This window comes from Homarus americanus, unplaced genomic scaffold, assembly GCF_018991925.1.
Source record: "Homarus americanus isolate GMGI-L3 unplaced genomic scaffold, GMGI_Hamer_2.0 scaffold12870, whole genome shotgun sequence".
Lineage (NCBI taxonomy): Eukaryota > Metazoa > Arthropoda > Malacostraca > Decapoda > Nephropidae > Homarus > Homarus americanus.
The window spans coordinates 79,718-99,251 of NW_024711502.1; the positions used below are offsets into that span (position 1 = coordinate 79,718).

Genomic DNA, 19,534 nt, shown 5'->3' on the forward strand with positions numbered 1-19,534 from the left:
GGTTGTTTGAGTAATCTCTCTGTGACTACCTGGTGTGTACTCGTATTAAAATGACATTGGTATAACTATGTTTGCCTGAGGATGTGGAACGAGTATATATTGGGGTGTAGGTGGGGGTTTTGGGGGTGTAGGGGTGTGTTAAGGGTGTAAGGGGTGTGTTTCGGGGTGTAGGGGGAGTGTTAAGGGTGTAAGGGGTGTGTTTCGGGGTGTAGGGGGAGTGTTAAGGGTGTAAGGGGTGTGTTTCGGGGTGTGGAGTGGGGTGTAGGTGGGTGTTTTGGGGTGTGGGGAGATGTTTCGGGGTGTAACGGGTGTAGGGGGGGGTGTTACCATGAATTACCTCATCTCGTTTTCTTTAGATATCCTTTTTAGACAGCTGTACGTGTAGGAGAGAGAGAGAGAGAGAGAGAGGGAGAGAGAGAATAATTGAAGCTGAGAGAGTAAAAGAATGCAGTTAGTGTGAGTGAACGAGAGTTGATTGGATAATGGGTAAGTGAGAGAGAGGATGGATAGGTAAGTGTGAGAGAGTGAGAGAGAGAGAGAGAGAGAGAGAGAGAGTGGCCGAGTTTGAGTCAGTTAATGAATAAGTCTGTGTGAAAGTGAGTGAGTCTGAGAGTGAGTGAGTCAGAGAGAAGGGGTGGCTAAATGTGAGTGAGTGAGTGAATGGCTGAATGTGAGTGAGTGAGTACTGTCGTAGCTCGCTCTCTTCGTATTTACTTCCGTCCGTTCGTCATAACAAACACATTAATCGTATCATAAAAAGTTCACATGACATAATTCCCTCTAGTTAGGATAATGAACTCGTAATTCGTTATAGCAGAGTGTTAGAACTGTATGTTTTAGCTTACAATGTGAAGTAGTTTAATCGCTTTCTCGTCATTACAGTGAAAAACATTGATAATAATCTTCAAACAACGCATAAAACTTCTACAACTCGAAGTATAAAATGGTGAAGAAATTACAGTGACACTAACATCCCTGAGTTCTGATATCCTCATTTAAGAAATAATATTTACTACGCATTTTTAAGAGATTATAATCCCTGACTTATGCGCTTCTAGCTGCTCTTATCAGCTGACTACATCCCACTTCCTCTCTTGTCGTCTCTTATCGTCACAACGCCACACAGTTCCGTGAGATTCTGATTGTAAATAAGATATTTTTTAACGAAAATAATACTGTGACATTTCATAAACTGACAACACCGATTTCAAGCTTGTTTAGAACAATTCAGGAAGTGTTTATTGACGTCAGCACCATCCATCCGTCATCTTTGTTTTTATTTTACAAAACATAACAACTTCTGTATGACTTCTTGGCGCATTTTTTCACACCAGAACGATAAAAAATATTAGTACTCGTGTTTATATGTTTTTCGTTAGTATAGATACAAATTACTACACAAGTATATTGATATAAAACATATACTGATAAAACAAAGCAGTGAAAAATACATAAACATATATTCTTTTATACATATGACGTTAGATTTTCATATAACGGTTCCTGTTACTCAGTATAGAGGCCACATATAATATAACTCAACGTAATTATATCAACCAATCGATTATATATTGCTACATCGAGATTATAGATAGTTAGATAGATAGATGGATGGATGGATTAGATAAAAAATATATTGTTGGATAGAGATAGATATGTAATTATATTTAGATAGATAGAGGGATAGAGATAAATGAGTAGATAGATAAATAGATAGATAGATAGATAGATAGATAGATGGATGGATGGATGGATTAGATAAAAAATATATTATTGGATAGAGATAGATATGTAATTATATTTAGATAGATAGAGGGATAGAGATAAATAGATAGATAGATAGATAGATAGATAGATAGATAGATAGAGAAACAACAGTAACAACGGCTCTGTTAACAGGAAAAACGAGAAATGAACAAATTGCGGTATTGCTCTCATACTCTGTACCATAATCAACGGTACACACGAGTACTATTAGAGAGAGAGAGAGAGAGAGAGAGAGAGAGAGAGAGAGAGAGAGAGAGAGACCACACAATGCAGGACTGTAGCGTGGCCAACACTCTACAATGGCCATCTCCAGCGTCGAATTGTAAAGAGAAACTATTATTCGAAGCAGCGGCCGACACGTGAACAAACCTTAACAACCTCCAACAACCTATCCTCCCTCTCTATCTTTCACCCGTTAGGATGCTCGTCCTCTTTTGTAACATCCTTATCCAGCGTTGGATTACGGGAAAATTGCCCCTTTGTCAACGCGACGGAGGGGCGGTCACGCTATCCGACTCCAGAGACCACCCCCTCTGTCTCGTATCGTTGTTTCGAACCGTCTCGGCTCTCTCCTCGAACCCTACCTTCATCCATATCCGTCTCTCTTTCACTCTATCATCATTTTCGGCTAATTTTTTCGATTCTTTTATCCTATCTCATTTTTTTATTGCTGTTTTTCTTTTATCTCCCTCTTTTGCATCCCTTCTTTACACCTCACCTGTGTCTCTGTTAATCCCCCCCTACGCTTAACATGTCACCTGAATCGAATCTCAAAGGATGTGTTCTAACCTCCTGTGAAACTTACCTCTTCGTCTCCAAGTTCACAAGATATCGTTCAAGGGGGGAAGATCTATCGTGTACCTTAAGTTTTCGTTCAGTCTTGGTAGGAGTACGGGGTTTGTTCCTTTAGTGGGGAGGGTTTATTCTGGACGAAATATTATGAGAATGGAAGGGGTGTAATTGGAACCAGGCCGGCAGCTTGCTCCTCGTTAACTGGAACAGCGAATCCGATCTTCCAAGTTGCCGGAAAGCAGACCACCACAATCTGACGCCGCTTTCACAGTCTCTCTCTCTCTCTCTCTCTCTCTCTCTCTCTCTCTCTCTCTCTCTCTCTCTCTCTCTCTCAGACTGAACTCGGCACCTCGAAGTATACCTTAAGAATCTTCCCTCTGTATCATATAAGTAAAGCCGAATTATAACGAAATATATCCCTGAAATATATTAAAGACAGCCTGTGACTTACGGTAAAAAGCCAGGATGTATTAAACAACCTTTGATCTATAGTGAAAAAAGCCGAAATATATTAAAAAATAAACTCTTATTTATGTTAAAATGCCGAAATATACCCAAAAGTATATCTCTTTGATAATATGAAAGTCCGAAATACAGTAAAACAGTTATTAGCCCCTGGTATAATATATCACAAGGGTATATATATATTAGACTATAGAACCTGGATATATTTAATAAGACTTGATAACTCTAAATTGTGGTTTAAAGCCGAAATATACCGAAAAATATCCCCAAGTTTGAGTTTCAGTCCGAAATAGATTGAAAAATATATATATTCCGACATAGTAAGAGGATGACGTGCCGAAATATATCGAAAATAACCCATAAAGTATAAAATAATAACGAAATATATTTATAATAACTATCCCTAAAGTGAGTCTATGTAATGCCAAATATATATATTACTAAAAATCTAATGCACAGGAGATGAAAACAAAATATATTCCCGTATAAATATATATCATTTGGGTCAGTTCATTGGCGTGTGGGAGAATATATTTCAAACCTACTCCGAAAAGCTTCAACTAATTCACTCTCACAAAGGTAAATAATTCTTCGGTGGCAACTCGAGACCGTGAGGAGAGGAGGGGAGGTAGGGAAGGTAAGGAAGGGGGTCAGGGTTGGTTGGGTAGGAGGGAGGGGAAGACGGTTGGGTGGGAGGGAGGGGAATAGCCGTCACCACCACTATCACCTCATCCTCCTCCTCCGCCGCCGCCGCTATAGATGACTGAATTAGTAAAGAAAAACGCCTCTTGATCCCCCTCTCATTCAGCTCCTAATGCCACTCCAAGTGTGTCAATTGGTATTATTCAGTCCGCTTTCAAAGGTTTCAATGCTCAATGCACACGTTCGCCAGCTCACTCACTCTCTCTTTCTCTCTCACTTTCTCACTCTCCCTTTCTCACTTTCACTCTCACACAAGTTATTATATAGGAGTGTCAAGGCGTGAAGGTTAAATCAAGGAATGTAAGTCTTTTATTCGTGTGTTAAAAGGGTATTAGCATCTCATTTGTGGTGGGAAGTTGTTCGTTCGACACACCCGCCATGTTGGGTTTAATTTACACCAAGAATATGTTGTTTATTTATTTATTTATTTATTTATTAAGTGAATGAGTGATCTATCTATCTATCTATCTATCTATCTATCTGTGTCTGTCTGTCTGTCTGTCTGTCTGTCTGTCTATCTGTTAATCCATCCAGATAGTTATTTTTATTTAAGTGGAGGTTGCACTGCTAGGGGAGGCACTGCTAGGGGAGGCACTGCTAGGGGAGGCACTGCTGGGGAGGCACTGCTAGGGAGGCACTGCTGGGGAGGCACTGCTGGGGAGGCACTGCTGGGGAGACACTGCTAGGGAGGTACTGCTGGGGGAGGCACTGCTAGGGAGGCATCTGCTGGGGAGGCACTGCTGGGGGAGGCACTGCTAGAGGCACTGCTGGGGGAGGCACTGCTGGGGGAGGCACTGCTGGGGAGACACTGCTAGGGGAGGCACTGCTGGGGAGGCACTGCTAGGGGAGGCACTGCTGGGGGAGGCACTGCTGGGGAGACACTGCTAGGGGAGGCACTGCTGGGGGGAGGCACTGCTGGGGAGGCACTGCTGGGGAGACACTGCTGGGGAGACTGCTGGGGAAACACTACTGGGGAAGACACTGCTGGGGGAACACTACTGGGGAAGACACTGCTGGGGAGTACACTGCTGGGGGAGGCACTGCTGGGGGAGGCACTGCTGGTGGAGGCACTGCTGGGGAGACTGCTGGGGAAACACTACTGGGGAAGACACTGCTTGGGGAAACACTACTGGGGAAGACACTGCTGGGGAGACAATGCTTTGGAAAACTGCTGGGAGATACTGATGGGGAGACACTGCTGGGGAGACACTGCTGGGGAGATCCTGCTGGGGAGATCCTGCTGGGGAGACACTGCTGGGGAGATACTGCTGGGGAGACACTGCTGGGGAGATCCTGCTGGGAGATCCTGCTGGGGAGATCCTGCTGGGGAGACACTGCTGGGGAGACTGCTGGAGAGACACCACTGCTGGGGAGACACTGCTGGGGGAGACTGCTGGAGAGACACTGCTGGGGAGATCCTGCTGGGGAGCCACACTGCTGGGGAGACTGCTGAGGAGACACTGCTGGGGAGACTGCTGGGGAGACACTGCTGGGAGACTGCTGAGAGACACCTCGCTGGGGAGATGCCTGCTGGGGAGACTGCTGGGGAGATCCTGCTGGGGAGACACTGCTGGGGGAGACAGTGCTTTGGAAGACTGCTGGGGAGACACTGATGGGGGAGATATTGATGGGGGAGACTGCTGGAGAGACACTGCTGGAGAGACACTGCTGGGGGAGATACTGCTGGGGAACTGGACTAAATCTTCAGGTCAACACACACACACACACACACACACACACACCTGACATGAATTTGAAGAGATTTGGGTGTTTGTGTTTGTTCTATTCAGTGTTGCATTGTTGTATGTTGCTCTCTCTCTCTCTCTCTCTCTCTCTCTCTCTCTCTTTTCTCCTTCTCCCTCCCTCAGTCCCTCCACCTACCCTCTCCTCCTCATCCCTCCTCCCCTCCCTTCCTCTTTCACTCTACCTAATCTTCTTCCCTACCTCCAAATCACTCCCTCTTTTCCTCCTTTCCTCCATCTATTCTCTCTTCTTTCATCTCTTATCTACCCTCCCTCGCTCCCTCCCTTCCTCCAGGCCGCGAGAACTCCTCACATCTCGCCAACTCTGGAAACTGTGGCTCAAGCGCCGTCTAACTGGTGAATTAAGGAGTGATTAACAGCCAATGGCAGCGTCTATTGTGTCAAGCGAGCGTCTGTCGGGTTCCAGCACTCCGCCACTCTCATGCTCAGGGAGGCGAGTTAACTAATTAAGGGAAAAAATATATATTACTTTTGTCTTGAAGATTGTGGTAGTCAATTATTATTTATTATTTATTGTTAGTTTTCAAGGATTTTAATGAGTTTTATTAATAGAGTGTCAGGTGTTTGTCATGGCTTCAACACGCCGCCGCTGCCACTTACAGGCAGGAAGTGATGAATTAACTCTTCAGAAACAATTTATATTAGGATTTATATTGTTTGTTTTTAAGATATGAAAAATAAACAGTTTTATTTCAATGTATATTATTATTTTCCTCGAGTTTTGTAAATAGAATACAGCGTTAATCACTCTGTAAATGACAATTTTTCTTTCATAATCTTTTGGCAATAATGATAGTCATATTATTTGACATCCATTACATATTATTACTTATATGGCGTTTTATAATTATTAGTAAACGAGGAATATGTAAGAATGTTGCCATGGTGATCTAACACTATCAGCCAGATACAAAATTGGAAGTAAAGTGTTTTGAAGAATATAAATCGTATTTTGTCTTAATTTATTTAAAAAAGGTGAGAAAAAATAATAATTATTTACTTTCTATCTTATATATAATGTTGTTTTTGATGGGTGTTTAAAGTGAAAATACAGGCAAGTTAGGTCTTATAAAAATATATAGAATATTCTCTTCAGGCGGTTTTATGTGGTTTAAACAAAGATTGGTTGATATTTTCTTACGGTTATTTTTTTGGCGGGGTCAAGGTAAGAGTTTGGTCGGGAAAATAAATTGTCCGGTGGCCACCGCGTTCCAACACCACGACGGCCAGATATACTGTACGAACTGGTGAGTAAACTCTTTTGAAATGTTTTTATTATTGTTACGCTGATATTTTCTGATTAAGGGAATATTAGGTGGTGAAAATATTTGTGGTTATTACAAGTTTATTAGGTAGCGATACTTGTTTTTAAGCCATTTTAATATTGAAAAAAAACATACTTAAATATTTCTAATGTGATGTTAAGCATCAAAAAACGTTTATAAATTATTAGGTGATGAAAACATTTGTAATTATCTTGGGGTGATGGAAAACTTTTGTAATTACACTGAATTAGATTTTAGCCTGAATTCCAGAGCAACAAGTCTTTGATACTGAGTGACCGCCATGTTCCAATACTCAGTCACCTGATGCAGGAGCTGGCCAGTTAATTCTTTTAAAAATACATTGATTTTTTTTCTTAATGCGTGATTTAAAACTGATTTGGTTTAAGTGTGATAGTAGACCAAAAATACTTACCTGTAAATTTCTCTGCCTTCCCTTCCTTCTGTCTTCTTCCACCCTCCCCTTTCTTCTCTCTTCCCCTTTACCTCACTCCTTCCCTCCTCCTCCCCACCCCACCCTATTCTTCACCTCCTCAACTATCCCCCACCCTCTCTACCCTACCCACCATCCGTCTCTTCTAACTATCCCTAACTCCCTCCCCCACCTTTCCTCTCCTACCCTTTATCCCTCCCATCTACAGTAGTTTTTTCTCCCATTCCTTCCTCCATCATCCCCTTTCCCATCTACCCTTCCCCTCCCTCCTCTGCCCAACCTAGCACCCATAATTCTCCTATCCCCACCCTCCCCATCGTACCTCACCTAAGCCTCCCCAATCTTCCCCACTCTATTTTTCCCCACCCCCAATTCCCCACCCCCCTCCCCCAAGACTCCTCGTGCGTATTTAAGTGCATATTACAGCCGCGCGACACTTGGCTTGACGCATTGTCGGGGCGTAGCAATTAGCGAATGACTTTTCCTCGCCAGTGAGAACAAAGAATGAAGGGTTCGACCCCCTGAGCGTTCGTGCGCCAGTGCTGACATACGGACGCCTGGCGAAAAACATCTCTTTCAAGTATTGTTTAATGTTTCGTTCAGATAACAATAATGATGATGAGAATGACAACAACAATGATAACAATGGAAGTAATAAAAAATAAATAATAATAATAATAATAATAATAATAATAATAATAATAATAATAATAATAATAATAATAATAATAATAATAATAATAATAATATAACCCACACAAGTTGTCGGAATTATTAGAAGTGACCCATTAATAGCAGGTTGACCCACCCTACCAAACCCACCTCACCCACCACCATCACACCTATTAACCCACCACCAACATTACTAACCACACCCCCACCACCACCACCAACAACACAACTTAACCCACCCCACCCCACCCTACCCTCTACCCAACACCCCACCCCATCCCACCCCAACACCCCACCCCACCCCACCCCACCCTACCCCTACCCACTCCTAACCTGGATTGTGAGCCATCTTACCTGTCCTGAAGTTATTAAGCTTAGTTGAGAAAGTTTTATTAAAAAAAGCTTTGTTGAGAAGGCTTGGGTGAGGTGTAATTAAGGTAGCTTAGTTGAAAAAGTTTTATAGTGAAAGCTTAACTGAAAAGCTTAGTTGAGAAAGCTTAGTTGCAAAGCTCAGTTGCGGAAGTTTTGTGGTGAAAGCTTAATTGAGAATTGAGAAAGCAGTTAGGAAAGCTTAGTGTGAGAATTTTTTGTGAGAAATCTGAAGAAATATTAGTTGAGAAAGCTTTGATGAGAAAACTTGATAGAGAAAGCGTAGGTAAAAAATGTACTGAAGAAAGCTTATTGAGAAACCAACCAAACAAACTACAGACAAACAAACAAACGTACATACAAACAAGCAAACATTTAAACATGCATACAAACACATACAAATAAACATACAAACAAACACATACAAACACATACAAATAAACATACAAACAAACATACATACAAACACATACATACAAACAAACATACAAACAAACATAAAAAGAAACATACATACAAACAAACACATACAAACACATACATACAAACAAACATACAAACAAACATAAAAAGAAACATACATACAAACAAACATACATACAAACACATACATACAAACAAACATACAAACAAACATAAAACAAAGAAACAAACAAACATACATACAAACACATACAAACAAGCAAACATTTAAACATGCATAAAACAAAGAAACAAACAAACATACACGCAAACAAACATGGGACTAAACAAAACAAGAATTAATCATTGGTCACGTTAATCTACATTTACTTGCCATTAAAATATCCCTCACGTCAGAAAACATCTATCAATCAAGTTAGGAAGGGCTGACACTGAACTGACAGGGCGGGTTGATACTGAGCTGACAGGAAGGGCTGACATTGAACTGGCAGGAATGGCTGACACTGAGCTGACAGGAAGGGCTGACACTGATCTGACAGGAAGGGCTGACACTGATCTGACAGGAAGGGCTGACACTGAGCTGACAGGAAGGGCTGACATTGAACTGGCAGGAATGGCTGACACTGAGCTGACAGGAAGGGCTGACACTGATCTGGCAGGAATGGCTGACACTGAGCTGACAGGAAGGGTTGACACTGATCTCACAGGAATGGCTGACACTGAACTGGCAGGAAGGGCTGACACTGAGCTGACAGGAAGGGCTGACATTGAACTGGCAGGAATGGCTGACACTGAGCTGACAGGAAGGGCTGACACTGAGCTGACAGGAAGGGCTGACACTGACTGACAGGAAGGGCTGACACTGAGCTGACAGGAAGGGCTGACATTGAACTGGCAGGAATGGCTGACACTGAGCTGACAGGAAGGGCTGACACTGATCTGGCAGGAATGGGACACTGAGCTGACAGGAAGGGCTGACACTGAGCTGACAGGAAGGGCTGACACTGATCTGGCAGGAAGGGCTGACACTGATCTGGCAGGAAGGGCTGACACTGAACTGACAGGAATGGCTGACACTGATCTGGCAGGAAGGGCTGACACTGAGCTGACAGGAAGGGCTGACATAAAACTGACAGGACACAGCTGAGAGAGAGAGAGGATACAACAATAGAATAAAGAGTGAGGCGAGAGAAATAAAGAAAGAACGAAAGGGAGAAAAGAGCAAATGAGAGAGAGGCTGATAAAGAAAGACAAAGAGGAACAGAACACGGCAAGATGAAAGAGAGAATGAAAGTAATAGTAAGCGTGAGTGTTATTAGTAGTAGTAGTAGTAGTAATGATAATAGTAGCGTTGAGAAAGATCGATTTATAATTATTTTTATTATAATTTCAAAGGGTATCAATATTAACACAACATAAAGTGAATCTACACACGTCAAGTACAATACAGTGCATAGTTTTTTCTAGGTCAACTATTAAGACGATGTTGAGTATATCTATCTAAATGACCTAAATGACCCTGAATGTTTTCTGATCCTCGAAAGGAAAGTCAGAAATATTAATATTTTCTACGTAAGAATTAAAATGAGTTTATTTTATTATCTGCTGCAAAATGGTCCGTTGTTGTGACAAAAGGAAGATAAGTTGTGAGGAGAGTGGCAGCAGCCTCGCTAAGATCCATATTACTACTAACAAAACTTAATCATCTCACAAACAAAGGCACGTCTCCCTCTTGCTGCCCAAACACAACTGGTAAATGGCCGCCTCGGAGATTTAACAGCGAAACTCCATAACCCCGCGGATGTGCATTGCGTAAATTGAATCTCGGGACTACCATTAAGTCAGTAGTGAACTGTGAGATGTCTGTCGCTGTAAACCCATTTCCTCGTCTTCCAAGCAAGCCTTTCTCCTTTGACAATCAGGGCCTAAAAGCTCCCCCCTCTTGGTCACCCGCCCCCCGTTGGAATTTAAAAGAGCCAGCGCCCTCTGCCGACGGGGAAGAAGCGCTCGGGACCCCGCGGGCATAGCACGAATTTGTTTGGCAACGCATTTTGGCTTTTAACTCCCCGAGCAACCATTAATGGAAGGTGACTTGGGCAAGATAGTGCTAGGGAGCGGAGTCGCCTAGGATGACTCTTCCAATTGCAGAACAAGAATGACTAAGCCTTATTACAGTAGGGAGGTGAGTATGTGTAGCTCGGCGCCTTGTAATGTTCTCTTGCCTGCCAGCCACTCGCGTCCGAACACGTCTATAGTCAACGCTCTGACGTGAGGGAGGAGTGTTGTTACGACTGTTTATAGAGCTTAAGTAACTCGTAAATGACTAAGCTTAATTATTCCCTATTAAATAATTTCCTCTTCTACATTAATAAACGCCACAATGATGGATTTAGTTGATCAGTATGTGAGTGAGTGTATGTGTGTGTGTGTGTGTGACTGCGGTGGTGGGTTTTACAGGGAGCGGAGTGTTGAGAGCCTAGCCGTAACATACACAAATGGTGATGGGTCGCCAGAGACACATACTCTCATAATTTCTGAGAATCAGTCTGTGTTCCCGGCACTGTGTGTGTGTGTGTGTCTGTGAAATGGGGAGATTATTTCTTGGTCTGCTGGGTTTTGTACGTGTATGAATGATTGTTTTAGAACATTAATGATAACAATAATAAATAATGATAACCAGGTATAAATGGGAATGTTTTAATAAATATATGAACGATTGTACTGTATATATGCCAAAACAAGGCTAGCCTATCCGAACTAACCATACGAGTGTAAATCAGAATAGATTAATTTAATCTTTAAATGAGGATTGGTGAGCTTACAAGAGTGTTAATTAATTTAGTGATAATAAGGCAGGTTAACTTGGACTAGTTTAGTATAATGGGTGCAAGACTGTAATTACTTTGCTGAATGTGTGCTCTTTGGTCACACTGTCGTCTTAACTTGGCAATATCTGGCATAATGTCTTCGGACTGTACATTTATTTATAGCTGGTGAACACTGTTGCTCTTAACTATGAATTTTATCTGTTTAACAACATGGAAACAAACACTGGAGTGTAAGATAATTTTAATTTCTTTTTGTAAATTAATGTTAAAATCCCAGGCTTTCTTCACCTACACAGCCCTGAAGTTGATGATGCCATATACTGTATGACACAAGAGTCCGGGGAATTTCATCTTCAATTTTACATTTTTCTCCTCATTCAATGAACAGGTTTCTCCACATGTTAACAGGTGTGTGAACGTTCATATTTATACATAATTTGTTGATCTGTCGTCGATGTAAGATGAACTGTTGTACAAACTACTGTTACGCTAACTACCAGTTAAGTGTGTTGACTGCCAGGCCATGCATGATTGGCTAAGGCTGAGGACTGACCACACTGGGCAGGCGGGCCTGGTGGGCAGTCAGTAGGTCAGAGAAGAAGCGGCAGTTCCCGGTGTTGACTCCTGTAAGATGTGTTTATGTAAATAGTGTTGACAATCATCTGACAAGAATATCACCTTGTTGAGTGTGTGTTCGAACGGCTGGTCCATCACCCTGCGGCAACGTCTGAAACATGTGAGTGTTTCATAATAACTTCCTCGATATGATGCTTACCATACGCTCATATGTTTTGATGATAGTTTCGGACACTTCTGCAGCATAACTGTTTTTCTTACGACTTTTTATTATAGAATGCATGTTATTTATTGCCTTTAGATCGTTGCAATACTCGGCAGTGAAGTAAAATATCAAGTGATTTTTTTTTTTTACGCGAAGCGTTACCATCATCATCGTCTTTACACCAAGCATCCCTGTGGAAGACTTTGCGTTTATAAACTTTTACTTGTGACTAACGATACAAACCAACTAGATTAAATAGACTTAGCTTAAAACACTAAGATCGATAGGATAGTTGATTAAGTTAGGTTTAGTTGGGTATGTTCTTGTTATAGGAAGTCGGAAATTATTTAATATACCCGTAACCCTCATCACTCGCGGTTTGTTGACACTCCCACTAACTTTATAATTTAGTTTGTAATTTAAATTAAACATTGGATAAGGATTCGTGAACAAAATATGAAGAATTAACACTACAGCCATAAACCGAATCTCAGCTGTTGAAATAGTGACTAATGACTTTCCAAACTAACTTAATTATTCCCTTCAGTACAGTGCATTACCTCCCATACCTTAACATAACCCAACTTCACCCTAATATATATGAACCCTTTTAGTACATTGACGTAAGCCCAGGAGTACGATGACTTAATCCCCTGAGTACAATGACTTAATCCCTTGAGTACGATATTTTGAAACCTTGAATACAATGACTTACTTAAACCCTTAAGTAAGTATGTAAACCCCTTGAGTACGATATTCTGAATCCTTGAATAAAATTACGTACTTAATCCCTTGCCTACCATGTTTTGATTCTGAGAACGTTATAATTATTGTATTCAGGTACTCTGTAAACAAACAAGAGTCCCTCTGCCAACACAAACACTAAATTCCTCTGCCAACACAAACACCAAATTCCTCTGCCAACACAAACACCTTCACAAACACACGCGTCAACAGTCATCGTAAACACCATGTGCTTCTATATACTGTATGGTTTCTTTACACACACACAGCAGGTACAGTCAGTCGTGTTAACTGGAGCTATTACTTCTCTTGTAAGGTCTCCAGGGCTGGGCTGCTTCTCCTCACTTTCAAGGGCAAGGTGTGTGTGTGTGTGTGCGCGCGTGTATGTGTGTCATAATATTAATAATAATTAACGGTTTATTGAAAAAGCATGGCAGCTGGAAGGCTGAAAATATAGGTTCATAATTGGGGAATGGGTCGTGTGTGTGTGAGTGAGTGAGGGAGTTTGAGTTGATGTGCAGGCCAGTAATTGGATCACCTGAAGATTAACCACCCTAGTTTATTTCACGTGATGATTTAAAACACCCTAATGCTACCCTGGAAGAGTTAGATTAGGTTAAGTTAGGTTACGATATGTTTGAGTTACGTTGGGTTAGGTTAGGTATTAGTGTATGTTAGATTAGTTTGTTAGATTGGATTAGGTTACGTTACGTTGAGTTAAGTATTAGGTTGAGTTAGATTAGAGTTATTTCATTACGTGATATAAGTTAGGCCCGCAGTGGTGTCAAACTCAAAACCTTTCTAGGGCCACTTCTTATTTTAGTTACCCTCTTCAGGCCAACACAAGTGCTATATCACATATTAGCAGGATTGAAGTTGACAGCTTCACACATCGCCTCACCTGTCTTACCGGGAATACCTCATTTGGGTTTGTCTGATCTTAAGTTCGTCAAATTCATTTTACTTAATAAACATGATTATATTTATTTCTATAATAATTTAACGGGATGATAAATTTTACCGTCATCCCGCGGGCCACACCTGACCATCCCAAGGGCCACATTTGGTCTGCGGGCCATGAGTTTGACACCCCTCTGTTAGGAGGTCTAATCTTCAGGTGATCCAAAGTGTTGAGCGCGATCTCGAGAATCTTGACAACAGGAGAGGAGGAGTAAGGGCCGGTCTGTGGGGTTGATAATAATTAACGACTTATGTGTGGTATAATCCATTAAAACCTAACCGAACCAACCGAACCTAACCTAACCTAACCTAACCGAACTAGACCTAATATCCAAATGATCTTAGGAGCTAATCTCTCTCCCCCATGACACCACTACCCATTCTTCTCCCCCATGACACCACTACCCATTCTTCTCCATGACACCACTACCCATTCTTCTCCCCCATGACACTACTACCCATTCTTCTCCCCCATGACACTACTACCCATTCTTCTCCCCCATGACACCACTGCCCATTCTTCTCCCCATGTTGCTACCCCATTCTTCTCCCCCATTTTCTACCCATTCTTCTCCCCATGACCACTACTACCCATTCTTCTCCCCATGACACCACTGCCCATTCTTCTCCCCACCTTGTACCACTACCCGGTCTTCTCCCCCCATATTTTTCCACTACCCATTCTTCTCCCCATGACACATACCCATTCTTCTCCCCCAGCAGCCACCACTTCCATTCTTCCCCATGACACCCTACCCATTCTTCTCCCCCGTGACACCGCTACCCATTCTTCTCCCCCATGACACGACTACCATTCTTCTCCCCCATGACACCACTACCCACACATTCTTCTCCCCCATGGGCACCACTACCCATTCTTCACATGACACCGCTACCCATTCTTCTCCCCCCATGACACTACTACCCATTCTTCTCCCCCATGACACCACTACCCATTCTTCTCCCCCATGACACCACTACCCATTCTTCTCCCCCCATAAGGGATAGACCCATTCTTACCCATCCTTTCTCTATTTTCTTCTTCCTTCCTTTCATTCCCTATTTATACTGCTTCCCTTTTTATTCCCTTCCTGCCATCTCCCTTATTCCTGGTAGGAGTATCGTGTTTCTCTCTCTCTCTCTCTCTCTCTCTCTCTCTCTCTCTCTCATCCCTAACACATCGATATCAAGGGTCTTTTAAAAGCATTTCTCTGGCCTTTGTACCGTCGTTCAACCACAAGTGTGTGTGTGTGTGTGTGGTGTGTGTGTGTGTGTGTGTGTGTCTGTCTCAAGTAATGTGATTTATTCCTGGTTATAACTTACATAGAGATAGTGTTTTTTTTTTGTTTTTTACCGTTGAAACACAGAAAGCACAGTAGCCATGTCTTTATTGCTTGTTCTTGGGTCAGTTTATTTTGTTATACCTTCTAGATAATATTCTGAGCATTATAAACATTTTAATGTAACTACCGAAGCGGATGAAGCTTTATGATGCCTTTGAGTATAATGATATGTTATTGAAGGGGTTAAAGTCATTGTGCTGAAGGGGTTAAAGTCATTGTACTGAAGGGGTTAAGTCATTATACTGAAGGGGTTAAGTCATTGTACTGAAGGGGTTAAGTCATTGTACTGAAGGGGTTAAGTCATTGTACTGAATGGGTTGTCATTGTGCCGAAGTGTGTTAAGTCATCGTACTGAAGGGGTTAAGTCATTGTACTGAATGGGTTAAGTCATTGTACTGAAGGGGTTAAGTCATTGTACTGGCGGGGTTAAGTCATAGTATTGAAAGGGGTTAAGTCATTGTACTGAAGGGGTTAAGTCATTGTACTGAATGGGTTGTCATTGTGCCGAAGTGTGTTAAGTCATCGTACTGAAGGGGTTAAGTCATTGTACTGAATGGGTTAAGTCATTGTACTGAAGGGGTTAAGTCATTGTACTGGCGGGGTTAAGTCATAGTATTGAATTAAACTATTACAATGAAAGAGACGATGATTTAACACTTGAAGGACGATGATGTGACACTAAGGACGATGATTTAACACTAAAGACGATAATTTTAACACTAAGGACGATAATTTTAACACTAAGGACGATAATTTTAACTCCAAGGACGATGATTTTAACACTAAGGGCGATGATTTAACACTAAGGACGATAATTTTAACACTAAGGACGATGATTTTAACACTAAGGACGATAATTTTAACACTAAGGACGATGATTTTAACACTAAGGGCGATGATTTAACACTAAGGACGATAATTTTAACACTAAGGACGATGATTTTAACACTAAGGAACGATGATTTAACACTAGGCGATGATTTAACTAAGGACGATGATTTTAACACTTTAAGGACGATGACTTAACACTAAGGACGATGACTTAACACTAAGGACGATGACTTAACACTAAGGACGATGACTTAACACTAAGGACGATGATTTTAACACTTTAAGGACGATGATTTTAACACTTTAAGGACGATGATTTTAACACTTTAAGGACGATGATTTTAACACTTTAAGGACGATGATTTTAACACTTTAAGGACGATGATTTTAACACTTTAAGGACGATGATTTTAACACTTTAAGGACGATGATTTTAACACTTTAAGGACGATGACTTAACACTAAGGACGATGATGGTTGAGGTCCCGTACTCAAGGGGTTAAGCATTGTGTTGTTGTTATTGTGTTGTTGTTATTGTGTTGTTGTTATTGTGTTGTTGTTATTGTGTTGTTGTTATTGTGTTGTTGTTATTGTGTTGTTGTTATTGTGTTGTTATTATTGTGTTGTTGTTGTTATTGTGTTGTTGTTATTGTGTTGTTGTTATTGTGTTGTTATTATTGTGTTGTTGTTATTGTGTTGTTGTTATTGTGTTGTTGTTATTGTGTTGTTGTTATTGTGTTGTTGTTATTGTGTTGTTATTATTGTGTTGTTGTTATTGTGTTGTTGTTATTGTGTTGTTGTCATTGTGTTGTTGTCATTGTGTTGTTGTTATTGTGTTGTTGCTATTGTGTTGTTGTTATTGTGTTGTTGTTATTGTGTTGTTGTTATTGTGTTGTTGTTATTGTTGTTGCCATTGTGTTGTTGTTACGTGTTGTTGTTATATTGTGTTGTTGTTATTGGTGTTGTTGTTATTGCGTTGTTGTTATTTCGGTGTTGTTGTTACTGCGGTTGTTGTTGTTATTGTGTCGTTGTTGTTATTGTGTTGTTGCCGCCAGTTGTTGTTGTTGTTATTGCGTTGTTGTTGTTATTGTGTCGTTGTTATTGGTGTTGTTGTTATTGTGTTGTTGTCATTGTGTTGTTGTCATTGTGTTGTGTTGTCATTGGTGTTGTTGTCATTGTGTTGTTGTCATTGTGTTGTTGTTATTGTGTTGTTGTTATTGTGTGTTGTTGTTATTGTGTTGTTGTTATTGTGTTGTTATTGTGTTGTTGTTATTGTGTTGTTGTCATGTTGTTGTCATTGTGTTGTTGTCATTAAAGTTGTTGTTTATTGTGTTGTTGTTATTGTGTTATATATTGTGTTGTTGTTATTGTGTTGTTGTTATTGTGTTGTTGTCGGCCCCTCAGTAGCTAAGAGGCCGATTAAGTATATTATCTCTGTTTATTACGATTAGGTAAAGCAACTGGGTGTGGTGAGACTTATAACAAACACAGTCTTTGGTTGTTTGGTTGTTGTAGTAACCTTGATGATCTTGTTTTATTAGTGGTGTTTTACCTGCCTTGATAACATTTGTGATTATTGTTGTTTTTGTTCATTTCTTGCTTTTTACAACCTTTCAAAAAATCTGTTTGCTTTTGCTTATTTTCTGTTTTTACAACCTTTTTATAATCTTATTTTATTATTGTTGTTGTTGTAGTTATTTTTTACAACTAAACCTCAAGACTATATCAATTCATGTATACAAAACAACTATTGTATTAAACACTAAGTAATTCGTATAATTTGTCTCGTTAAGATCTTTAAAAATATATATATAAAGATATTACTATTCTTTATACTAAGTACTTTTTATTGTATCATCAAGTTAGTTGTTTAAGTATTATAATTGAATTTACTACTACTACTACAGGTACTATTTGGTTACCACTAATACAATTACACTACTACCACCCACTATCATTATTACACTACCACCAATACTACCACAATTATCACTACCATTATTACTACCACTATTATCACTACCACCCACTACCATTATTACACTACCACCAATACTACCACAATTATCACTACCATTATTACTACCACTATTATCACTACCACCCACTACCATTATTACACTACCACCAATACTACCACAATTATCACTACCATTATTACTACCACTATTATCACTACCACCACCACCCTTATCACTACCACCAATACTACCACTATTATCACTACCATTACCACCACCACTATTATCACTACTACCACCACTACCACCATTATCAGTAGTATCGCCTCTATCACCCCAATCTCCTGACCACCCCCACAATCGTCCCCACACACAAATATACACACAAACCCCCCCCTCAATACCCTCCTACCACACACACACACCTTCCCCTCCCCCCACCCCACCTCCCCCCACACACACACCCCCCCCACCTCCCCTCCCACCTCGACAAAAAACCCCAGGGTAGCGATGCCTGGAGGTCTTCATAATATTTTCTGTGTGTGTGTGTGTGTGTGTGTGTGATTTTGTGGACGGGTTAGAAAGACTGTGGAGAGAGTTATCATGGCTTAATAACTACGAAATTAAGTCTATACCTCCCTCCTTCCTCACCCCACCCCTCACCTCCCCCTTCACCCCTTCACCCCCTCCCCTCCTGCCATACCAGCCAAGTTTGACTGGGCCGGGATCATTATAACGTAATAGGGACCCAATTACATCTACAGTACAGTCCCAATTATCCACACACACAGGAGGTATTTCTTCTCTATTTCCTCTCGTGCTCGGCCTTAAATACGATGAGGGAAAATCTTAATGCTAATTTGGGTGGAGGTTTTATTTATTGTCTCTTGGGGTAAAAAAAAATATATATATTTATTTAATGCGCTGCTGCTGTTGGTTTAAAGGATGACGGGGGAGGGAATCAAACTAGTGGAGTCTTTGTGTTTTTTTGGGGGGGGCAGAGTATTGTCAAGTTTGGCAGGTGGGTGTGTGAGTGAGGTGAGGGGTGGGTGGGGTGGGGTGGGGTGTGAGTGGGGTGGGAGAGTGTGGTGTGGTGGGTGGGTGGATGGGTGGGTGAGTGGGGTGGTGGGTGGGTGTGTGAGTGTGTGGTGAGTGGGGTGGGTGGGGTGTGTGGGAGTGAGGTGGGTGGGGGTGGGTGTGTGGGCAGGTGGAGGAGGTGGGTGGGTGAGTGGGGTGGGTGGGTGTGTGAGTGAGGTGGGGGTGGGTGGGTGGGTGTGTGAGTGGGGTGGGTGGGTGTGTGAGTGTGGTGTGGTGGGTGGGGTGAGTGGGTGGTGGGCGTGTGTGGAGCAGGTGGGTGGGGTGGTGAGTGGGTGTGTGGGTGTGTGAGTGGGGTGGGTGGGTGTGAGTGTGGTGGGTG

General features: G+C 41.5%; 1 protein-coding gene across 1 annotated transcript; it reads right to left on the bottom strand.

The window, feature by feature from the left end:
* Positions 1-4,692: 4,692 nt before the first annotated feature.
* On the bottom strand, positions 4,693-11,629 carry LOC121858533 (vegetative cell wall protein gp1-like). The gene is made up of 2 exons (XM_042355019.1): positions 11,572-11,629; positions 4,693-5,321 (listed from the first exon to the last, which is right to left on the bottom strand). The coding sequence occupies exons 1-2, from the start codon at positions 11,627-11,629 to the stop codon at positions 4,693-4,695; spliced, it is 687 nt and encodes a 228-aa protein (XP_042210953.1).
* Between the last annotated feature and the right edge of the window lie 7,905 nt (positions 11,630-19,534).